The sequence below is a fragment of the Musca vetustissima genome, unplaced genomic scaffold (assembly GCF_032173495.1).
Source record: "Musca vetustissima isolate MV318-11 ecotype Yass unplaced genomic scaffold, APGP_CSIRO_Mvet_v1 utg18615, whole genome shotgun sequence".
Taxonomy (NCBI): domain Eukaryota; kingdom Metazoa; phylum Arthropoda; class Insecta; order Diptera; family Muscidae; genus Musca; species Musca vetustissima.
In genome coordinates, this window is record NW_026889265.1 from 88,319 (window position 1) to 110,589 (window position 22,271).

At 33.8% G+C, this 22,271-nt stretch overlaps 2 protein-coding genes across 2 annotated transcripts; one reads left to right on the forward strand and one right to left on the reverse strand.

Annotated features, from left to right (window-relative positions):
• Nucleotides 1-10,832: 10,832 nt before the first annotated feature.
• Nucleotides 10,833-14,860, reverse strand: LOC133336948 (S1 RNA-binding domain-containing protein 1). Its single transcript, XM_061545214.1, has 10 exons — nucleotides 14,716-14,860; nucleotides 14,334-14,647; nucleotides 14,033-14,271; nucleotides 13,611-13,975; nucleotides 13,257-13,539; nucleotides 11,807-12,196; nucleotides 11,593-11,727; nucleotides 11,432-11,527; nucleotides 11,242-11,371; nucleotides 10,833-11,177 (listed from the first exon to the last, which is right to left on the reverse strand). Exons 1-10 carry the CDS (start codon nucleotides 14,810-14,812, stop codon nucleotides 10,833-10,835), a joined length of 2,394 nt encoding a protein of 797 aa, XP_061401198.1. The 5' UTR covers nucleotides 14,813-14,860.
• A 3,001-nt stretch (nucleotides 14,861-17,861) lies between these two features.
• LOC133336944 (ribosome-releasing factor 2, mitochondrial) lies at nucleotides 17,862-20,472 on the forward strand. Its single transcript, XM_061545211.1, has 7 exons — nucleotides 17,862-17,979; nucleotides 18,033-18,195; nucleotides 18,249-18,541; nucleotides 18,629-18,998; nucleotides 19,065-19,287; nucleotides 19,353-20,096; nucleotides 20,158-20,472. Exons 1-7 carry the CDS (start codon nucleotides 17,862-17,864, stop codon nucleotides 20,470-20,472), a joined length of 2,226 nt encoding a protein of 741 aa, XP_061401195.1.
• Nucleotides 20,473-22,271: the final 1,799 nt, after the last annotated feature.

The window sequence follows — 22,271 nt, forward strand, 5'->3', positions numbered from 1 at the left end:
ATTTGGTTATAACCTGAAAAAATATGTTTTTGGTTATTTTCTTAGATTTTCGAACTGGTAAAGATTTCTCCCTTACACTCCAACTTTAGGAGGTTGTTGTGAAGGAGAAAAATATTCTACACAAAAATTTACTATGGGTAACCGATCAAAATAAAACAGTATATATTATAGATATCGGGTAAATCTTAGTTCCAATTTGGTTATACCCTAAAAAAAATTGTTTTGGTTATTTTCCTATATTTTCGAACTACCAGTACAGATATCACCCTTAGTTCCCCATTTTAGGAAGTTGGGATCAATGGAAAAAGTATTATACACAAAATTTCACTATGGATCTCCAAATAAGAAAAATCGGTAGATATAATGTAAATCCATTAAATACCACTTTCGAATTGTTGAACTTAATTTGGCTTCCATTTCGTTTCCTGCCAAAATCTTCCTCAATACGTAAATTTTTGAGGAGGAAACCAATAGGAAAAATATTCTGCATCAAATTTCACTATAGGTCGCCGAACAAAATAATGCAGTATATATAATAGATATCGGTTAAATTTCAGTTCGAATTTGATAATAAAATATTTTTTGGTTATTTTCTTAGATTTTCGAATTAGTAGAGATTTCTCCCTTACGCTCCAACTTTAGGAGCTAGTTGTGAAGGAGAAAAATATTCAACACAAAATTTCACTATGGATCTCCAAACAAGAAAAGTCTATAATTATAATTTAATTCCATTAAATACCATTCCAAATTGTCGAAAAGTATGGAACATAAATTTAAATCTGGTGGAATTTAGATTTGTTTTTGATTTTTGCCAAAATCTCCCTGAACACTTCATTTTGGATTATTGTCCTCATTGAATTAAATCAAGAAACAAATTTTTATACTACATCTATTGTTTTATAAAAAGCAAGATCTAAATTATTTAATTGCTTACAATTCGAAGCAATTACTTGCCTACGGATTTTGTTCTCATAAAATTTTCAGATCTCTTGTTCTTCTTGTATATATATATATCATCAATTGTGTAAAAAACTCTACTTCTTCTTCTTCTCATCATCATTATAAAAATATAACCCATTCTGTGTTTTCAAAACGATTTTCAATATTCACAAAAAGAAAAAAATACTTCAAATTATCTTTCATCTATTTTTTTTTTTCGTTTATCCTTACTGTTTTGTTCGTTCGTTCTTTCTTTTCAATTTTGTTGCGTGTGTGTGTGGTTATCGTTATCGTTTTTCATTTGTGCTTTTGTGGCTTTTCTTTCGAAAATTATACCCCAACAACAATATACATAAATATTTTGGTTTGTTGGATTGGATTGTTTTATTGTTTGGTGGTAGAATAACTGCTCCTCTTCCTCCTCCTGCATAAAAATTATTGTTGGTCTCTTCTTATTGTAAAGATCCTGCCATTAGCTGTTATTTATTTCGAACAACCACAGAAATGTTTTCAAAAAAAACAAATATTTTTCTCTTCTCTCTTTCTATTCTCTGTTCTCTCTTTGTTTCGTTTACATTTTTACAGATTCTGTGGCTGTTTTGCCTGGCTGTCGTGCATATTTTCCTAAATAGTTCTCTCAGGTGGTTTTTTAGCGAAACCAAAATAGAAAAAAAAACACAACAAAAACAACCTCATTCCCCGACCCCTAACCAACACACCACAGAGCACGATTTTTTTCAAAATTTTATTCAAAAAAAGGTAAAATCTCGTTTTTTAGAAGCCATTGGGGCTGATGATGATTGTTATAATGTTTGAATGGAATTTTTTTATGTGGTGCTCGTTCCAATCTTTGGAAAAATTTTAGAAATGTGTGTGTGTTCAATACTCTACTTCTAATAATTATATTTTTTTCAAAGATTATTTCATATTTTTTTTATTTTACTTTTCTTAAAATTTTTTGTTACTTCTTTTTATGAATATCTATGTGATTTTTTTTATATTTTGATGGCGTTACATGGAGAAACGTCTTTTGAACACTGGACATCCGAAATTTTTTATTTAAAAAAAATATTCTCAGAACCTCTGGCCCATAGGTCTTTATAAAGCCCAATTGGGCTGTATACAGACCATAGGTCTTTATAAAGCTCAATTGGGCTGTATACAGACCATAGATCTTTATAAAGCCCAATTGGGCTGTATACAGACCATAGGTCTTTATAAAGCCCAATTGGGCTGTATACAGACCATAGGTCTTTATAAAGCCCAATTGGGCTGTATACAGACCATAGGTCTTTATAAAGCCCAATTGGGCTGTATACAGACCATAGGTCTTTATAAAGCCCAATTGGGCTGTATACAGACCATAGGTCTTTATAAAGCCCAATTGGGCTGTATACAGACCATAGGTCTTTATAAAGCCCAATTGGGCTGTATACAGACCATAGGTCTTTATAAAGCCCAATTGGGCTGTATACAGACCATAGGTCTTTATAAAGCCCAATTGGGCTGTATACAGACCATAGGTCTTTATAAAGCCCAATTGGGCTGTATACAGACCATAGGTCTTTATAAAGCCCAATTGGGCTGTATACAGACCATAGGTCTTTATAAAGCCCAATTGGGCTGTATACAGACCATAGGTCTTTATAAAGCCCAATTGGGCTGTATACAGACCATAGGTCTTTATAAAGCCCAATTGGGCTGTATACAGACCATAGGTCTTTATAAAGCCCAATTGGGCTGTATACAGACCATAGGTCTTTATAAAGCCCAATTGGGCTGTATACAGACCATAGGTCTTTATAAAGCCCAATTGGGCTGTATACAGACCATAGGTCTTTATAAAGCCCAATTGGCCTCTATAAAGAACTATGATCTCTATACAGGCCAATTGGGCTGTATAGAGACCATAGGCCAATTTTTTTCGTACCAATATTCTAGGTTTAGATTAGATTTACAGGACCTATGAACTAAATTTCGCAACATAAAAAAATCATGGAGCCTCTGATCAATTTTTTCTATACAGAATAATAATATTGGATATTGGAAAAAACTCTACACGACCTCTTATCCATTATTTTCCTATAGAAAAAAATCACAGGACCACTTGTCTAATATTTTTGGTTTATTAAAAATTATTAAAAATTCCAATATTATTAAAAATTAAAAATCAGAGGAATACCACAAAATGAAAATTTACAGGATCTGTGATCCACTTTTTCTGTTTAAATAAGTCACAGGTCATCTGGTCCACTATTTCTGTATTAAAAAAAGTCACAGGTCCTCTGGTCCTATTTTCTTTTATAAAAATGTATGATTGATTGTTGATAATGGAACCAGAATTTGAAAACATAAAAAATAGTTGTATTTTTGTTATTAGTATTTATTTATTTTTATTTTTGCAATACTTATTTTTATATATTTATTTGTTTAATTTTTTGTTTTTTTTCGTTTATTTTCTTTTATTATTTTGTTTTACAGGAAAAAAGAGAAAAAGAAATAGTAACTGTTGTGAAATTCTCTATTTTAGAGGTTAAACCCCCCGCGTGGCCGTCATTATACATTTAAAATAAATTGTAAAAAAAATAAAACAGGGCAACGATTCTCTAATATATATCTACAAGCATTACATTGGAAATATGTTCGAAACAACACACACACCACCACCCATCCACCCACACAGAACACACATGCGATCTATGTTTTGGTACAAAAAATAAAACTCCATGTAAACAAGGAAAAGGACTGTCATCATATTTATACTCCAGGGTGTGTGAGCGGAATTTGTTTCTTGTAATATCTTTTTGCAATTAATTGAAAAAAAAATGAAGGAAAAAATTGATACTTTTTTATTTTCATTAACTTTGTTAAGAAAATATTGAAAAATAATGATTTAATACTGCAACTACATGGGGAAAATCACATAATTATGTTTATATTATTATTAACTTTGTGTGGAATATAATTTTTTAAAATATTAATTAGTTTTTTATATAAAAATGTCTCTTCCTACATTTTTCTCACATAAATTATTGCAGGATGCTTCACATAAATGTATATATCTCCAGGATATTTATAAATATCTACGGTCTCTATACAAAGACCATTGGTCTTCATACAACCCAATTGCTGTTTGTAAAGGCCTTTGGCCTGTATACAGCCAAATTGGCCTTTATAAAGACCTATGGTCTCCATACAACCCAATTGTTGTTAATAAAGGCCTAAGGTCTTATATAGCCCAATTGTTGCTTATAAAGATCTTTGGTCTCCATATAACCCAAATGTTGTTTATAAAGACCTATGGTCTCTATACAGCCCAATTTTTCTTTATTAAGACCTATGGTCTCTATACAGCCCAATTGTTGTTTATAAAGACCTATGGTCTCTATACAGCCCAATTGGAATTTATTAAGACCTATGGACTCTATAAAGACATTTGGCCTTTGGTCTCCATACAACCCAATTGTTGTTTAAAAAGACCTATGATCTCTATACAGCCCAATTGGAATTTATTAAGACCTATGTACTCTATGAAGCCCAATTGGGCTTTATAAAGACATATGGTCTCTATACAGCCCAATTGGGCTTTATAAAGACCTATGGTCTCTATACAGTCCAATTGGCCTTTGGTTTTTTTATAAAGACCTTTGGTCTCCATACAACCCAATTGTTGTTTATAAAGACCTATGGTCTCTATAAAGCCCAATTGGACGCTATAAAGACCTGCTGTCTATATTTTTATATAAAAAACTAGGGATTGGAAAAGTTACTACCAAAAAGATAACCTTCATATTTATGTTGGTAAACAAGTTGGGTATATATATACATTTATTTGAAACACCATGTAATTTAATAACTGATTCGTGATAATAACAAACATATTACATACATAATTTGTATTATTATTTTGTTTCTTTTTTGTATAAACTTTTTGTTTTTATTATTATTTTTTGTCTATATTAAAGCAAATTTGTGTTTGTTTTGTTTTTTTTTTTTATACAATTTCCATATACATAGCCTAACATACTTTTGCAAACATCAACATCATCACTTTTATATATTAAGTTTAATTTAATCACTACAATAATAATAATAAAACTCCGTTTATATTATAAACTAGGCTTTAACGAAGATTTAAAACCAGAAATATATAAATATTTATATATATAAATAAATAAATAAAGATAAAAAACAAACAAAATAGCATATACTTAAGTTAACAAATAAAACACATTGAATAAAATGTATAAAACACACATATATACACACACACACACATATAAAAAATAAGATATTAAATTTACAAAACAAAAAAAAACGTATAAGCATTTTTAACGATATATAACGAAACAACAACAGAAGAAAAAAAAAATCAATTAATAAAGAAGACCATAATAAAGATATAACAAAAAAAAATAATTAAAAATATTAAAATAAATTAAAAAAAAAAAAAAACAACAAAAAGGTACACTTAAACATTACCTAAACTATCATTTTAAATGATAAAAAAGAAATAAAACATTGAAACAAAAAAATAAATAAGAAAATAAAATAAAAAATTAAAAAAATAAGGAAAATAATTTGAACAAAGTAATTATAATAATAAATAATTCATAACTAAAATCTTCACATTACACTCAATAATAATAACATTGTCATATGGCACTATGTAATCACATACATATATACTTATTTTTTTGTAAAAAAAATCAATATAATAATAAAAAATTGTTTCATTTCCCAATTTAAAAAAAAAACAACAACTTTTTTATTGTGTTCAGTAATAATTGGTTTCCGTTTTCTTTGTCAAATATTATAATTTGTTTTTGTTCTAATGATTTCATCTAAACAACAATTGGGCTGTACAGAGACCATAGGTCTTTATACAGGCAACCCAATTAGGCTGTACAGAGACCATAGGTCTTTATACAGGCAGCCCAATTGGGCTGTATACAGACCATAGGTCTTTATACAGGCAGCCCAATAGAGCTGTATAGAGACCATAGGTCTTTATAAAGCCCAATTATAAAGCCCTATTGGCCTGTATACAGACCATAGGTCTTTATAAAGCCCAAATGGCCTGTATACAGACCATAGGTCTTTATAAAGCCCAATTGGCCTGTATACAGACCATAGGTATTTATAAAGCCCAATTGGGCTGATACAGACCATAGGTCTTTATAAAGCCCAATTGGGATGTATACAGACCATAGGTCTTTATAAAGCCCTATTGGGCTGTATACAGACCATAGGTCTTTATAAAGCCCAATAGAGCTATATACATACCGTAGGTCTTTATAAATCCCAATAGAGACCATAGGTCTTTATACAGACAGCCCAATTGGGCTGTATAGAGACCATAGGTTTTATACAGGCCAATTGTCTGTTTAAAATTGATTCGTTCTAAGACAATTGGAATTTCCAAACTGTATTAAAAAACCAAATTTTGTAAATTTTTCAGATTTTAATTTTTTTATTTTTATTATTTTTTAATTTTTCTTTTGTTAATATTAATATTTTGTTTTTCTAAGGATTTTATTTTTATATTTTTATATTATTTTATATTATATTTTTGATTTTTATTCTGAAAATTCATTTTTTGGAAGGTCGTCATGGGAAGTGTAAAATCCCGTCGTTCAGTTGTTGCACTGCTTTTAAGAATGTGAATTCATAGAGACCATAAATGCATTTTTGTGAAATATAAACGAATATATAGATATGAATATTATTTAAAAAAATACTATTTAGATATGTATTACAAATACACAATGAAATGATAATCATTAAAACTAATTTGAAAAAAAAAAAATATATACAACACTTGAAGCGAAACGAAAGAGAATTAAAAGTGCATTTAGGTTAAAAAACAACATCATTTTGAAAAGTTGCTTACATTTTTTCTTTTCAATTTAAATTAAATAAAATTCCTAAAACGAAAAGAATCACAAACAAGTGTGGACAACAGAATTTCTTTATTTTAAATCCCAAATGTAAAAAAAATATGGAATTAATTACAAAATAGGTGCATCACACACACAAGAAATTTTTAATCATAAAAAAGTGAAATGTTTTAAAACAAAAAAAAAAATATCGAAATATTAAAAATGCGCAAATCACCAAACAAGAAAAGGATTTAAATCATCACAATACTACACACACACCGACTTACATCATGACAAAAATAATAACAAAAAATATATATATTAAAATCTGTTAATATTCTAATGACAAATAATATTAATATTATTGAAATTCACAGAACAAAGAAAATTAATGAAAAGTAACGCAAAAACAATGAAGATAACTTAAATAAATAAATAATATAAATAACAAAAAAGCAACAAAAATAAAACAAAAACAAATACATTCTTCCAAAATAATAATAATATGAGTTTGTTTTATTACGAAATTGGTATATTGGCGAGGGTGTTATATCTATTTTCATTACCAGGTGCCAACAGACATGGTTGCATCTACACATGATCGATCTTATCTTCCTGCATTAGAGAAATATGAAAATATCCGCTACTAAATCCACCAGCCACACAACGATTTTTTTTAAGTTGGGCGCCATTTATAAACAATTTAAATTCTGATTTAACAACTTCAAAGGATTACTTAATGACGGAGGGCACAGTCTATTGCATAAAATTAAAAATGACAATGCCATTTTAAGTTTTGCCACGTTGGGCGCCAAATTTAAAATTTTGAATTACTGTCAATTTTCTTCGGACGAATAATCTGTCTTAAAAAAAAAACTAAAGACATTTTTTGAAGGTCGTCATAGTCGATCCTATGGCGAAGTGTAAAATCGTGTGGTTCACTTTACGTTGGGCGTCAATTATAAAACAAATTAAATTCCGCTTTTCGTCCATATTAAATTGTAAACAAAGTACAGTTCAAATTTATGATTCGATTTGAATGAAATTTGGCACAGCCAATCTGTTTGGCCCAAGGACGATCCCTATGGAAAATGGGAAAAATCGATTCAGACTTAGATATAACTTCCATATATATATTTTCGTCCGATTTAATGTAAATGGTGAAACAAAGTCCCTATATATCTTTCGATTTGCAAGTAATTTGGCATAACGTGCTTTATTAAGTCCCAAGTGATGTGTGCTAAGTTTCGTGAAAATCGGTTCAGATTTGGATATAGCTCCTATATATACTTTTTTCTCCGACTTTAAGTGAGTGATGCACCAATGACCCAAAATATGGTCGATAGGCACAAAACGTAGTGAAATTAGTATAACCTTACCTGTGACAAGTTTCGTTGCAATCGGTTGAGATTCAGATATAGCTCCGATATATAGTATTGTCCGCTTTTAAGTAAATGGTGCACCAAAGGCCCAATGTTAGGCCGATTGCCACAAAATTTTGCGCAGCGTACTGAATTAGGTCGAAATTATTGAAGAAATCGGATCAGATTTAGATATAGCTCCCATATAAAGTTCCTTCCGATTTTAAGTAAATGATGTACCAAAGACCCACAATTAATCCGATTGACACAACATTTTGCAATTTTTATACTCTACACAACTATGTTGTCAGGGTATAATAGCTTTGTGCAGCCCCAAAATTTGTAACGCCGCGAAATATTGGCCCTAGACCCACCTTTAAGTATACCGATCGTCATATCTCGACTAGCTGAGTCGATCTAGACATGTGTGTCCGTCCGCCTGTCCATTATAATTTGTAAACACGATAAAGGCCACAGTTATGGACCAATCTTCACGAAATTTTGCATGTAGGATGGGTTCTGGCCAATGAAGACCCCTATTGTTTTTGAAAAAGATTGGTTAATATTTAGGGGATGAAATGGACCATGGCTGTATGTACTCCGATGCTGGAGTTATACGTAATTATGTAAAGGGGACTATGTGCATATTATTACTATTACTCCATTAGAGGACGGAAATGTCGCCCTGATCGCTTTGAAATTGTACATGAAGTTCCGACTATGGTCAAGGACGACGCTTAAGGTTTTCGGTGAAGTTGAGATTTCATTCAGGGGGTGCAATGAACCGAAAACTTTAATTTTGTCAGATTTTCTAGTCGCTTTAGAGGTAATTATTATTGGGCCCCAAGGGTCCCGACGAATTTTTTTCTATAGAAAAAAAACTTGGGCCCCAAGGGTCCCGACGAATTTTTTTCTATAGAAAAAAAACATGGGCCCCAAGGGTCCAAAAAAAAAACTTGGGCCCCAAGGGTCCCGACGAATTTTTTTCTATAGAAAAAAATATCGGCCCCAAGGGTCCCGATGAATTTTTTTCTATAGAAAAAAATATCGGCTTCAAGGGTCCCGACGAATTTTTTTCTATAGAAAAAAACTTGGGCCCCAAGGGTCCCGACGAATTTTTTTCTATAGAAAAAAAAACATGGGCCACAAGGGTCCCGACGAATTTTTTTCTATAGAAAAAAAACATGGGCCACAAGGGTCCCGACGAATTTTTTCTATAGAAAAAAAAAACATGGGCCACAAGGGTCCCGACGAATTTTTTTCTATAGAAAAAAAAACATGGGCCCCAAGGGTCCCGACGAATTTTTTTCTATAGAAAAAAACATGGGCCCCAAGGGTCCCGACGAATTTTTTTCTATAGAAAAAAACATGGGCCCCAAGGGTCCCGACGAATTTTTTTCTATAGAAAAAAACATGGGCCCCAAGGGTCCCGACGAATTTTTTTCTATAGAAAAAAACATGGGCCCCAAGGGTCCCGACGAATTTTTTTCTATAGAAAAAAATATCAGCCCCAAGGGTCCCGACGAATTTTTTTCTATAGAAAAAAAAACATGGGCCACAAGGGTCCCGACGAATTTTTTTCTATAGAAAAAAACATGGGCCCCAAGGGTCCCGACGAATTTTTTTCTATAGAAAAAAATATCGGCCCCAAGGGTCCCGACGAATTTTTTTCTATAGAAAAAAATATCGGCCCCAAGGGTCCCGACGAATTTTTTTCTATAGAAAAAAATATCGGCCCCAAGGGTCCCGACGAATTTTTTTCTATAGAAAAAAATATCGGCCCCAAGGGTCCCGACGAATTTTTTTCTATAGAAAAAAATATCGGCCCCAAGGGTCCCGACGAATTTTTTTCTATAGAAAAAAATATCGGCCCCAAGGGCCCCGACGAATTTTTTTCTATAGAAAAAAACTTGGGCCCCAAGGGCCCCGACGAATTTTTTTCTATAGAAAAAAACTTGGGCCCCAAGGGTCCCGACGAATTTTTTTCTATAGAAAAAAACTTGGGCCCCAAGGGTCCCGACGAATTTTTTTCTATAGAAAAAAACTTGGGCCCCAAGGGTCCCGACGAATTTTTTTTTCTATAGAAAAAAACTTGGCCCCCAAGGGTCCCGACGAATTTTTTCTATAGAAAAAAAAAAACTTGGGCCCCAAGGGTCCCGACGAATTCATCAATTGTCGCCTCTGGGAACTGGTCAATCCTTTTGATGTTCGGTTAGCAGAAAGGAATTTCAGGGACATCATCACAGTTGCAGCCGTTCGCTATATACCTGCTGAAGATCTTCTGCCTGGATAGAGCACAAAGTATCTAACCAAAGTCTTCCCCAACAATTTGCGATCCCTGAAAATGGGTGGGCTGGTTCCGTTGCTGAAGCCAGGGTAAACCTACATATCTAAATCATTAGAAAAATTAGACCGAAACCGAATGAAAAGCAAATAGAGAGTCACCAGAAAAGCAAGAGCTGGAGGAGAACCTTCCCAAAGATGGCTACTGTATGTGGATCATAACAAAGGTCTTCGTATGTTATTAAAAAAAGTAAATTTCCATTTCCAAATTAAAACATTTATTTATTTTATTTACCTTCTAATATAAGTATATAAACCCCTATAAATACAAAAACAAAACAAAAAAATATTTGTTTATATATTTTTCTTATGCAAATGTAAATGAAGTATCTGTTTCCAAAAGCATTTCTTCCAAACGTAAACCCAAACGTTTGCGTTTAACATCGATTGAAACTACCGAAACGGTAACCCGATCACCAATCGATAATTTAGAATTTCCCATTTTACTAACATGAATCAGACCATCACATTCAATGCCCACATCGACAAAGGCTCCAAAATGTGTTATATTTGTAACGGCACCAGTTAGCACTTCGCATTCGCTTAATTCCGTAATTCTGGTTAAGCCCTGTTTAAACAATGGCTTCTTATCGAAATCGCTACGATAATCCTTGAATAATTCACGTTGCAATGCTTGGAATACAACATCCAACTAGAAGGGGAAGAAAAAGATTAAAGGATTTATTGAAATGATCACAATTTATTTTCAAACTTACTCTCTCTTTAGGTGTTTTGAATTCCTTGGCCAAAGTTTCAAGATTATGCGATTTGACATAATCACCGATTTTGTCAATAAACTCTGGTGTACCAATATCATCCAATTGTAGTTTACATTTTGAAATTATTCTGTAAAGTAAAATATATATTTTTTTATAAAAAACATTAATTGCTTAAAATGACTCTCACTTTTTGGCCACATTATAACTCTCAGGATGCACCCAAGTACAATCGAGTAGATTTTCAATACGTCCTCCTAAACTGCGAGGATCAATGCGTATGAAACTAAAAAAGGAAAATAGTTTTTAATTATTCATATTCTAAACTGTCACTTCGATAATGCCCCCTACCCAGCACATTGTACAAATGTCTTTTCACCAATTGTCTTAACCTGCATTAAATCTTTGCGTGTCTTAAATGGACCATTTTCGGCACGATGTTGCAAAATCTTTTCAGCCTTCTTTTCCGACAAACCAGCAATGTGTCTGGAAGAAAGAAAATACATTATTTTTTTTTTTTAATTTTCCAATGTTTTCTTTTTAACCTCAATAATGTACTACTTACTTTAATACCGTTATACTTGCTGTATTGATATCAACACCCACATAACTTACACACTCCGACACCACTTCATTGAGCGATTCACTTAACTGCTTTTCATTGATATCATGTTGATACATACCCACACCTATGTGACGTGGTTCAATTTTAACATATTCACTTAGCGGATCATTAAGACGTCGTGCAATCGACACTGCACTTATTTCATTCATATCCATATTGGGAAATTCTTTTTTAGCTATCTCACTGCATGAGTATATTGAGGCACCTTGTTCCGATACAATACTATAAAGTATTTGATTTGAATCCAAAATGCCCAATTCAAAAAGTTTCGATAGCCAAAATTCCGTTTCCCGGCAGGCAGTACCATTGCCCAAGGCAATTAAATGGCATCTGTAAGAAGGAGCAGAAAATTAAAGCGCATTTATTAATTAAAGGATCAGAGGAAAGAGCTGTAAGGTCTTTATATAGAAGAACTGCAAATTATTCGAATAGAAGAGCTGAAAAGTCTTCTTATAGGAGACCAAACAGGTCTTATTATAGAAGGCCAGAAAGGTCTTTTATAGAAGTCCCGAGAGATATTCTTATAGAATGCCTGAAAGGTATTTTATAGAAAGCCAGAAAAGGGGTTATTATAGAAGGCCAGAAAGGTCTTATTATAGAAGGCCAGAAAGGTTTTATCATAGAAGGCCACAAAGGTCTTATCATAGAAGAAGTCTTTTTTAGAAGAACAGAAATGTCTTCTTATAAAAGACCAGAAAGGCCTTCTTTAGAAGGCCAGAAAGGTCTTCTTATACAAAGCCAGAAATCTCTTCTTATAGAAAGCTAGGAAGGACTTCTTATAGAAGGCCGGAATGGTCTTCTTATAGAAGACCAGAATGGTCTTATGTAGAAGGCCAGAAAACTTTTCTTATAGGATACCAGAAAGGACTTCTTATAGAAGGCCAGAAAGGTTTTCTTATAGAAGGCCAGAAAGGTCTTCTAATAGAAGGCCAGAAAGGTCTTCTTATAGAAGGCCAGAAAGGACTTGTTATAGAAGGCCAGAAAGGTTTTCATATAGAAGACCAGAAAGGTCTTCTTATAGAAGGCCAGAATAGTTTTTATAGAAGGCCAGAAAGAACTTCTTATAGAAGGGCAGAAAAGTCTTATTATAGAAAGCCAGAAAGGTCCTCTTATAAAAGGCCAGAAAGATATTATTATAGAAGGCCCGAAATGTCTTCTTATAGAACGCCAGAAAGCTATTCTTATAGAAGTCCAAAAGACCTTCTGATAATAGACCAGAAATTTATTTTTAGAGAAGTCCATAAGATATTCTTATAGATGACCGAAACTACTTTTATACAAAACTAAAAGGTCTTCATATGGAAAACCAACAAGTCTTCTTATGGATGACCAAATTGTCTTCTTATAGAATACTTATTATAGAAGAGCATTTTTTTCATGTCATGCTTACTTGTGTCTTTTTAAAATCTTTGCCAATTTTTCACCCCATTCTTCAGGATCCGCGTTACGACGATGAGGATATATAACCCCCGTCTCCAAGACGTCAGCAGTTTCTGATATTACGGCAATTTTACAACCATTTGCAAAACCAGGATCAATACCCAAAATACGTTCACCCTTTAGTGGTGACATTAGCAGCAATTGTTTAAGATTTTTGGCAAACACATCAATGGATGCTTTCTTTGCCGATTCATTTAAATCCGAGCGAATTTGACGTGATATTAATGGTTGTACTGTGTGTGTGTGATAAACGGAAAATTAATCAATAAATATTTGTAATGATGTATCTAACAGTCATACTTACATTTTTTACTATAACATTCTTCAAAAGATTTATTAAAGATTTCCAAACGTAAGGCGTACTTATCGCCCTCTTCCAAAAATATAGAACGTACGTAACGTTCCAGTTCATTCTTAAAATAATCATTTACGATTATTTTTACCGAAAGGAATTTTAATTTTTCAGCACGATTTATGGCCAAAACCTGATGTGGTTTTAAATAGCGTACATCATTCGAGTAGTCATAGTACATTTCATATTTGCTTGCATCATTTTTATTATTACCATGATGATGATGACCACTAGTTGATGGCTCCTCTGATGCTTTCGCACCATCCTTGGATGGTTTAAGTTTGGAAGTTTTAAGGGTAATGCGATGGACCTTTTGCCTAAAAATCAATTATGTTATTGCAATGTTTATATTAATTTATATTCATGAAGCTTACAAACGCCTTATTTCTTCCAAAACTCCCGTATGTTTACTTATATTGTGGGATATAATGTGGCATATGCCATTGAATACCTTTTCCTCGTTATCCAAATCGGGATTTTTACGATCAACAATGCTTTTCAAATGAACATGGGGCGATTCACCATGCAGCAAGCGATCAGTATACTCTTCCAAACCCAAGGCTTTGGCCCGTTCGGCCAAAGAACCACGACTGGCTGGTTTGTATGGGGCATACTGAAATTATAATAAAAACAGAGATTAAATAGTCAAATAGCTTTTGTTAATAGAACACCTACCAAAAATTCCAACTCTTCCGGTGATTTGGCACACAACATTTCCGTACGAATGTCCTCGTCTATAACATTTTCCTTTTCCAAGGTCGTCACAATCGTTTCAGCTTTTTTACGCAAATTCACAATTTCCGTATAACAAGATTTAATTTCACGCAACTGTTCCGGTTGTATGTGATCGATTAGATCGCGACGATAACGACATATAAATGGAATGGTATTTTCATTTTCAAAAAGATTAACAATATTTTTGGCAGCTCTGGGTTCAATATTCGTTGTTTCAGCCAACAACTCGTCAATGGTCCAAATTTTTCGTCGTGCTACATTCGAAAAATAAGACCTTTAATAATAAAATCGAATAAAAGTAAGGATCACCTGTTACACTTACCCCAAAAACTACTTCTTCCCTGTATTTTCTGTGGCGGTGGATGTGGTCTCACATCACAGCCATCATCTTCAAAGCTATCATTTTGTTGAAAATCCATTGCCGTTGCATGGCTGTGACTTTGACCATCTGTCAGATCCCCTACCAAATCAATAGATTCCACAACATTATCGCCATCATTTGGTAATGCATTTGGTGGAGTATTTTCATCTTGTATTACTTCTTCTTCTTCTACTTGATCTTTTGCTGCTGCCTTCTTTGTGCCTCGGGGCTTACGTGTGGTTGCGGCCTTTGTTCGCTCCTTTTTCTCCTTTGGCTCCTTCTTCTCTTTCGGTTCCTTTGTTACTGTCCGTGGTTTCCTTGTCACAGTTTTCGTTGCCTTCCTTGGCCTTTTCTCCGGCGACTCTCCACTGTCCTCCTCGTCATTATCACTTAATTCAATAACTTGCACAGCTTTTATAGCAGCTTTCCTTTTGGGCCTTGTAGAGGTGGACATGTTTATGCTGGATACCCACGGTTGGGATACTGTGTATTCGTTCGGTCGTTGAGTTTGAATGAAAAAATGCGCGGTTTCAAAGGCTTTTCGCAACCATAAAAATTGAAAAAACGTTCCACTTGCTAACGAATGGGAGAGAAGTCAAAATGACCGATAAACACGAACTCAAAGTGGAATAACGAAATATTTACGAATGGGTTGCAAGGAGAATGCTTCAGAACCGCATTGTTAATTGTTAACACACAGATCGCATTTAACAGGGTGACTCATGAATAATATAATTATCATCTGTTTATTGAGGTGATTTGGTCTCATGTCAAACTGGCGTATGAAAGGTTATTATATAATAGAAACGGAATTATATATATATATATATAGTTCGCTTTTAACAAACATATGTATGATCTTTTAATTACAATGTGCGACAAATTTGAATTGCCCCCTTTTTAGTTTACCTCCCGACGTAAACTTCCAAACGCCAATACACGGGTCTTCTTTTTTTAGCCCCACATTCATAAGCGGTGTACACACTATCATTTTTGAATGACACTCTTGCTGAAATATCGGTTTGCTTGCCAGTGTGGCCGTTAATTTCTCTCAGTCATCAGGCAACCACAAAAAAAATTATGGTTGTGTGACATTCTGATGTTGGATATTTGTTGGTTCGATAATGTGAACATAAAAAACGACAGTCAGACAATAAATTTCAACAATAACATGGACTCCGAAAACGAATTTTTAAAAGAATTCCTATGTTGCTATAAAATGCAACGGTGTTTCTGGGACATAACCAGTCCAGAGTACATGTCACGCGACATAAAAATGATGAACTTGAATCGTTGGACTTCAGAACCAAAGCCGAAGGGGGACGCATGGAAATCAACAACTGGATTGCAAAGGTAACACGCAACGAAATCCCCGAAATGTTAAATCCCTGTGATATTACCTCCGACAGTTAAATGGTTTTGGCTAATGCTGCCTATTTCAAGGTTCAATGGTCGGATAAATTCGATTCCAAAGATACAAAACAGGAGATTTTCTATACCACCCCTTATCAGTATTCTTTCGTACCTATGAGGCATAAACGTGGAGAAATTGGAATTGGTACAGATTATGCGCAAATTGGGCATCAACAATCTGTTCTAGCATACCGCCAACTTGAGTGGCTTCTCCACGGAAACAAGCCTGATGTTTGGTGATGCCAAACATGTTGCAAAATCAAGGTTGATGAGGAGGGCAGTACTGCTGCAACAGCCAGAGTTGTTTTCAGTTTCCGTTCAGAACGTGCCGCCGAACCAACCAAATTCGAATGTAATCATCCATTTATGTTCCTGATCTATGATAATACCGCCAAGGCTGTACTCTTCACAGTCATTTATCGTGATCCCAAAACACAAAAGTAGACAGGCTAGGAGATTCTTTCACATATCTCTGCCCTAGGACTTTTTTACTCGTCTCGTTTCCATTCTATTTGTTTGTTTATTCTTCTTCTTTCAATTTAATTTCTACTGCTGCAGCTAATTTGCCCTATTCTCTCTGTCTATTGTTTTGTTTATAAAAAATGAGGACGTGCTTAATTTTCGTTTTATATGCTTTATTTTTTTAATATTATTTTATTATTTTTTGTTTTGTTTATAATAATTATTTTTATTTTATTTAATTTGTTTTTCTGTATATTTCGAATAAATAATAATAATAACAACAATGACCGTTAGGGCAATTTATGCAACAACAAAATGAAAAAATGAGATAGATACAGGTTCTTTTTGAAAACATGCACAGAATCACTTTCTGAGTAGATTTATGCACGTCCGTCGTCTGTTGATGTTAAATTGTAAACAAAGTACGGGTCACATTTACGATCCGAATGACAATTTTGAGCGAATTGTATTTAAGCTGATTTATCAAAAAAAATCGCCCATAAAAATCCACATAATGGTCAACAACAATCTCACAAAAAAATTGTGAGACCGAGATTTCCTTAAGAAACCAATAAAATTCGGAGCCTATTTTTGATTATTATTGTTAAAAATTCACATCCAATTTTTTATCATCCATTTTTATTAATATATATTTTTTTTACGGCGTCTTATTAGCACAATTTATAAATTTGAATGTCGGTTTGAAAAAAGGCATGAATGATAATATGGCCGCTACAAACAACACAACAAAACTGTAACAACCGATAAGTTATCGAAACTGTCACTCAAAAATGATAGTGTGTACACCGCTATAATCTGTTGGAATTTCCCGGTAATTATTTTTTGTGTTGCACAGTGTTATTATTATAATAATTATTATTATATAATTATTTGAAGGTTAAACCGATGCAAGGTGACATCAGAGGTTGCAAAATATAGATTTAAACGGAAGATATATTTTTCGCTTTGTTAAATTTCTGCTTAGCCCTTAAATGTTTCTGGAAAAGTAACCAGACACACCTAATATTTTACTGTGGATTGCGTGAATTCTCATTTTACAGTGGATAGCATTAAAGAATATCACATTAGTTCCGATGTTCATTACAGTGATTTTTTAAATTGTACAAGACCGGACTGCAAGGCAACAACAACAACCATATGATTTCATAAACCGGGGAAAGGAAGATCTTCCGGGTGTTGATCCTTGTGGCATATATAAATTTTAAAACAATATGTCCCTGTTTAGAGCAATTTGTTTGCAACTATGCAAGCACCTACCAAATGTTTCCAAACGATGCATCAGCACAAAAGACATACGTAACATTGGCATATTGGCGCATATCGATGCCGGTAAGGAACACGCAACAAATTTATGAATGAGGATCGACATTATTCCCTTCTAGGAAAGACAACAACAACTGAACGTATGCTATTCTATTCGGGTAAGACACGGTCATTGGGCGAGGTTCATCGAGGAAATACTGTAACTGATTATTTAACACAAGAACGTGAACGTGGTATAACAATATGCAGTTCAGCGGTTACATTTCATTGGAAGGATAAGAAGTGAGTGAGGATAATTATGTACAGTAAATAAATTATTTAATGTATGTGTGTAGAATTAATCTGTTAGACACCCCGGGCCACATAGACTTCACAATGGAAGTGGAACAATCTCTTTATGCTGTTGATGGTGTCGTTGTTGTGTTGGACGGCACCGCCGGTGTTGAAGCCCAGACTATGACGGTATGGTCACAGGCTGAAAAACATCGTTTACCCAAAATTAGTTTTGTCAATAAAATGGATCGTCCCGATGCAGATTTCTATAAATGCCTATTGGATTTGAAGAATAAATTAGATGCTAAGCCAATATCTCTGCAATATCCTTTAAAGGATGCCAAGGGAAATTTGTGTAAGTTATTTATAAAATCCAAAATATATTCTATGTACCTTTAAATAGTCTGTATAATCGAGTTTCCACCTCTTTTTTCTTCTTCAGCTATTTATGATATAATTCGTTTGGAGCATATCACATGGAATGCCCAAAGTTTGGGACGCATTTATGAATCGAAACCGGTGACCGATGAAAATGTACTCTTAGAATTACAAGATAAACGAAATGCCTTAATCGATCAACTATCGGGGGTCGATGATAACTTAGCCGATTTTGTCATTAGCAATGATGGTTTTGATAAGGTCAGCAATGATTTAATATATACTGCCCTACGACAAGCCACATGCCAACAAAAAATTGTACCTGTTATGTTGGGATCAGCATATAAAAATGTTGGTGTCCAGAGTTTAATGGATGCTGTCATCCAATATTTACCACATCCCAATGAACGTAATCAATTATATGATTGTTTTGAGTATGTAGATGAAGCCAAAAGAAACTTGATGCAACTTTCTTATATTTATTATAATGAATGATTTAGAAATGATTTTGTAGGTAAAGTTTTTAAAATTGTACACGACAAGCAAAGAGGTCCTTTGACATTGGTGAGAATATTGCGGGGCGATCTTAAGCGGAGTATGCGTTTAACATCAACTCGGGGACAATCAGAAGTAGTGGGTAAAATGTATGAACCCTTGGCTGATGAATATAGGGAGATACAAACGGCCCAGGCAGGTGATGTGGCCTTGTGCTCGGGATTGAAGGTACGGTTTTTTGAAACATACCCTAAGAAAATTGCAAATAATTACATTTTGTTATTTACTTGTAGCACACTGTAACCGGGGATTTGCTGGTAACAAGTACAACCTCTTTGAAAAATGCCCAAAAACGTTTACAAAAATCTTTAGATAAGAAAAACGACAACATAACCCCAACCCTGGAAGATGACGATGAAGTACAGGTGGATCTAATAAATGAAATATTTTCATTGGAACCCCAAATACCAGATGCTGTATACTTTTGTTCCATAGAACCACCCAGTTCGGCCTATCAAAATGCAATGGAATTGGCATTAAAACAATTACAACGAGAAGATCCAAGTCTGAGAGTATCCTTTGATACGGTCACCGGTCAAACTGTATTGGGTGGTATGGGTGAACTACATATGGATATTATCAAATCACGCATCTTGACAGAATATAAAATCGAGGTGGATTTGGGTCCACTACAAATTGCTTATAAAGAAACAATTGAAAATCCTGCCAAGACCACTTTCACATTGGAAAAAGAAATTGCCGGTTCCAAGCAAAGTGTAACCATTACATTGGAATTGGTTAAAGATAAGAAGGAGCTGTTCGGTTTAGATAAATCTCCAGAAAATACAAATAATTTATTGGCTATAAGGCCACGAACTTTGCAAGTTATACGCAAGGGTTGCATATCGGCCTTAGAAAGAGGACCCAAGGTTGGGGGTCAAGTTGTGGAAACTCAAATACGTTTGCATAACATCACCATAGGCAGGGGCACGGCGGATTCATTTATTATGGCTGCAGCGGCCCAGTGTATACAAAAGGTAATTCTCACCAATTTAAACAGAAATCAAAATTAAAAAAAAATATGTTTCCTCTCTTTAGATTCTAACCGAAAACGGAACACGTCTACTGGAACCCATAATGTCATTACAAATCGTTGTACCCAACGAAAGAACATCAGGCATCTTAGCAGATTTGGGTAGAAGGCGAGCCACAATTAATGATGTTATGCCCAAGGGTGATAAAAACAAATTGATTTTAGTCAATGCACCATTAGCCGAATTGTCGAATTATTCAAGTATATTACGTACAATTAGTTCGGGTACAGCAAGCATGACAATGCAACCATATGGTTTCACTCCCATGAATACCAATGATGAAGAATTGGCAATACGAAGGGCCCAGGGATTTGAATAACACGATATGGAAAATGTTGTTATTTATTGAAAAGTTATTTTGTTATTTTAGTTTGTAATTAAAATGTAACAATAAAATAATTGGAAAAAAATCAGTAGTGTTGGCGGGTTATTTGGGATATTTGTTTCTGCAAAATAGTCAGAATCCAAAAAAAAAAAATGTTCTTAATAATACAGTTTATTGTGATATTTCTAAAAGCTTTCTTAAAGAAATGATTTTTAGACGAGCAGAAAGTGTTTTTAGACTAGCTTAAAGGAGACTTTTTAGACGAGATGGAAGGAGTCTTTTTGACGCGCTGATCCTCGGAGTATTTTTAGACGAGCTGAAGGGAGTCATTTTAGAAGAGCTGAAGGCAGTATTTTTCGTCGAGCTGAAGGGAGACTTCATAGACGAGCTGAGAAGTGTCTTTTTAGACTAGATGAAGGGTGTCTTTATAGACGAGCTGAAGGGAGTCTTTATAGACGAACTGAAGGGAGTCTTTTGAATAACACGATATGGATGGAAAATGTTGTTATTTATTGAAAAGTTATTTTGTTATTTTAGTTTGTAATTAAAATGTAACAATAAAATAATTGGAAAAAAATCAGTAGTGTTGGCGGGTTATTTGGGATATTTGTTTCTGCAAAATAGTCAGAATCCAAAAAAAAAAAAAATGTTCTTAATAATACAGTTTATTGGGATATTTCTAAAAGCTTTCTTAAAGAAATGTTTTTTAGACGATCTGAAGGGAGTCTTTATAGACGAGCTCTGAATGGAGTCTTTATAGACGAGCTCTGAATGGAGTCTTTATAAACGAGCTGAATGGAGTCTTTAAAGACGAGCTGAAGGAGTTTTAATAGACGAGCTGAAGGGATTTTTTTGGACAATCTGAAGGGAGTTTTTTTAGACGAACTGAAGGGAGTCTTTATAGACGAGCTCTGAATGGAGTCTTTATAGACGAGCTCTGAATGGAGTCTTTATAAACGAGCTGAAGGGAGTCTTTATAGTCGATCTGAAGGGAGTCTTTATAGACGAGCTGAAGGGAGTCTTTATAGACGAGCTGAAGGGAGTCTTTATAGACGAACTGAAGGGAGTCTTTATAGACGAACTGAAGGGAGTCTTTAAAGACGAGCTGAATGGAGTCTTTAAAGACGAGCTGAAGGGAATTTTTTTTAAACAATCTGAAGGGAGTTTTTTTAGACGAGCTGAAGGGAGTCTTTATAGACGAGCTCTGAATGGAGTCTTTATAGACGAGCTCTGAATGGAGTCTTTATAAACGAGCTGAAGGCAGTCTTTATAGTCGAGCTGAAGGGAATCTTTATAGACGAGCTGAAGGGATTCTTTTTAGACTAGCTGAAGGGAGTATGTTTAGTCTAACTGAAGGGAGTCATTTTAGTCTAGCTGAAGGCGGAGCTTTTTAGACTGCGATTAGATGCGATTCTTTGTAGTCCATATATATATATATATATATTATAGTGATCTTTTATATTTAAAAAAGTGTTTGTAGATCAGATAGGTCTTCTACAAATTGAATTTTGAAAATGTCCACGCTTATAGTTCTGATAGTCCTTTGAAATTTATTCTTTAAAATTCTATGCCTTAAAACTGATCACCCTTCCATTTCAATTATTATACTGTACTTATAATTATTTCATATAAACCTAGCTACTTTTTATTAAACTTTCAAAAAAAAGGCAAAAACACAATGTCATATTTTTTATAACTGATTTTCAGTTTCAGGGCAGCATAGTATATTAGGATTTTCGTTATTAACCTATAATACCGTTGTACATCTGCGAGTGCAAAAAAAAAACAAATTC